Consider the following 2,825-nt stretch of genomic DNA (forward strand, 5'->3'; position numbering starts at 1 on the left):
TTTTTTAAATTGGAAAAAAGAAAAAAGAAAATAGTCTTTTGCTAAACAACGAAAAAGGTGAACAGTATAAGGGTACAACTATTAGGGCAAAACCCCCATTCTCAACCCTTCCAGAAAACCCATACCCCTCTGCTATTCATTTCCTAATCTCAGTCGGATCCAGCGAAAGATCCGATCTTGACCTGAATACTAGCATCTCCCACCAACTACCGCTAAAAATGGCATTGGCGTTCGATGAATATGGTCGGCCGTTCATTATACTAAAAGAGCAGGATCAGAAGACTCGGTTGCGAGGTCTGGATGCACAGAAGGCCAATATTTCAGCCGGAAAAGCTGTGGCTCGGATCCTTCGGACCTCACTCGGACCCAAAGGCATGGACAAGATGCTCCAAAGCCCCGACGGTGACGTCACGATCAGTATGCTCCCTTCATTTATTTCGGACTTCGGAATTTAATGTAAACAATGTGTGTAAACTGATACATACTATTTGTACTTCACTTTAGGAAGATAATGATTTATAGAAACTTGAACTTATTTCCTTAGTGGATAAGATGAAACTAGAAGTTTGAAGTATAGTTTTAGGGCATATCCAATGCTGCACGCACCAAATTAAACACAAAAGTTATCTCCAATGGTACACTATACCACGCCAAAATGGTGTAATATTTGAAGTTTTTTATTATTAGTATTTTGCTCTTCAGTTTATATTACAACAAAATTTAATTCCTATTATATCCTTTTTATATCATTTTATTATTTAATATTTAACTTTATTTTAATTGATTATTAATTTAGTTAACATTTACTTGTCAATTCTAATTAAGTAATGCAATATAAGTGTAATCCTTTTTCTTTTTCTTTTTCTTTTAAATTTTAATAAATTCAATATATTAGTTCATTAATATAATTTTAGTGCATTTTAGTTCATAAATATTATTATATTTAATAATTTTAGTAATAATATAATTTGTAATTAAATAATTTCTTGAAATTAATTAATTTTTGAGAATAAAATAGAAGGAAATAAAGAAATAATGTTCATTTGGTGTAAATATTGGAGATGACTTTGCAAAATGGTTTGAAAGTTGCACCAATTTGGTGTGACAGTTGCGCTAATTTGGTGCAAACCGCTAGAGATGCTCTTAATTTTGCTGTTAACTTTACTGAGTTTTATTAAAACTTTTGAAGGCAGTGTTTGATCGGTGATAAATATGATAGCATCAAGAGAAAAGCTTTTAAACAAATAAAAAAAGGAAAAAAGAACAAGAAAGCAATATGAATATCCTTTTCGTTTGAAGAGGAGGATGTTTTTACCACTTATCCATACACAGTAGACAATAGATGAAAGGGCTTAGAGTTGTTTCTATATTTTATAATAAGTTGCAGGAATAATATTTAAATGATGTACATATGTTCTATTTGATAGCTTAGATGTAGTGGTTTTACAATTTGTATCTAATTTGTGGAAATGTCCAATGTTTTATGTGTAGAAATGTTCTGAATTTATCTTACTCGAAAGAAATTACTCATCACTTCTTGTCTTGTTAGCAAATGATGGTGCGACAATCTTGGAGCAGATGGACGTTGACAATCAGATTGCGAAGCTAATGGTTGAATTATCCCGAAGTCAAGACTATGAAATTGGTGATGGAACAACTGGAGTTGTTGTCATGGCTGGTTCACTTCTAGAACAAGCTGAAAAGTTATTAGAACGTGGTATTCATCCTATCCGGATTGCAGAAGGATATGAAATGGCTTCTAGGATAGCTTTTGAACATCTGGAGAACGTAGCCCATAAATTCGAATTTGATGCTACAAATATGGAACCTCTGATTCAAACTTGCATGACTACGTTATCATCCAAGCTGTAGGTGCCAATTCTCAAGCAAAATTTTGATAATGCTCACCCCACCCCCATAGTATTGTAGGATGCTCTGCCTTGATTCCTGATCAAACACAGTGTATACAATTGTCTCTATTTATTCTTTGCTATAATGGGTTCTGATATGATTCTAGCACCTGTGCATTACAAAATTATTCCTTTGATTTTCTATAGAATGGCATATGTTAATATTACAACTGATTCCTTTTATTGTGTACTTGTTTTGATGTCTTCAACTTTATACGCAGTGTGAATAGATGCAAGCGTAGTTTGGCAGAGATTGCTGTCAAAGCAGTGCTAGCTGTTGCAGATTTAGAGAGGAAGGATGTTAACTTAGATCTAATTAAAGTAGAAGGGAAGGTAGGTGGGAAGTTAGAGGATACTGAACTGATATATGGAATTGTTGTCGATAAAGATATGAGTCATCCACAGATGCCAAAGCAAATTGAGGATGCCAAAATTGCTATTTTGACGTGTCCTTTTGAGCCACCGAAGCCAAAAACTAAGCATAAGGTTGACATTGATACAGTTGAAAAATTCCAAACACTACGTCGACAGGAGCAGCAGTACTTTGATGACATGGTTCAAAAATGCAAGGTGAAGGACTCCTATCTCTCTCTTTTTTTCCATTTCCTCATCCTTGTCATCCTTTGGAATATTGTTAGGGTCCGTTTGATTGCAAAGATGGAATTGAATTGCTTAGAAAACGAATTTCAGAGAATTGAATTGCCTAGAATTGTTTTCCTGGGAATTATAAATTATTTTGTTTGATTGGTATAATTTTCCACGTGGAAAATGTTGAAATAAAAGTGTTTTTTAATGTTCATTTGACTTTGTTTTACATGAAAATTGTCAATTAAAGAGAAATATTTTTTTACAATAATTCTTAGAATTGGTTTCCATTACCAAAAAAAAAAAAAAAAAAAAAAAAAAAAAAAAAAA

At 33.0% G+C, this 2,825-nt stretch overlaps 1 protein-coding gene across 1 annotated transcript; it reads left to right on the forward strand.

Moving 5' to 3' along the window:
• Nucleotides 1-45: 45 nt before the first annotated feature.
• On the forward strand, nucleotides 46-2,620 carry LOC111375817 (T-complex protein 1 subunit epsilon-like; the record flags this gene model as incomplete). The annotated part of the gene is made up of 3 exons (XM_022998721.1): nucleotides 46-417; nucleotides 1,550-1,868; nucleotides 2,132-2,620. Coding segments are annotated over exons 1-3 (1,007 nt in total), but the record flags the coding sequence as incomplete, so codon positions are not given.
• Between the last annotated feature and the right edge of the window lie 205 nt (nucleotides 2,621-2,825).

This window comes from Olea europaea, unplaced genomic scaffold, assembly GCF_002742605.1.
Source record: "Olea europaea var. sylvestris unplaced genomic scaffold, O_europaea_v1 scaffold14168, whole genome shotgun sequence".
NCBI lineage: Eukaryota > Viridiplantae > Streptophyta > Magnoliopsida > Lamiales > Oleaceae > Olea > Olea europaea.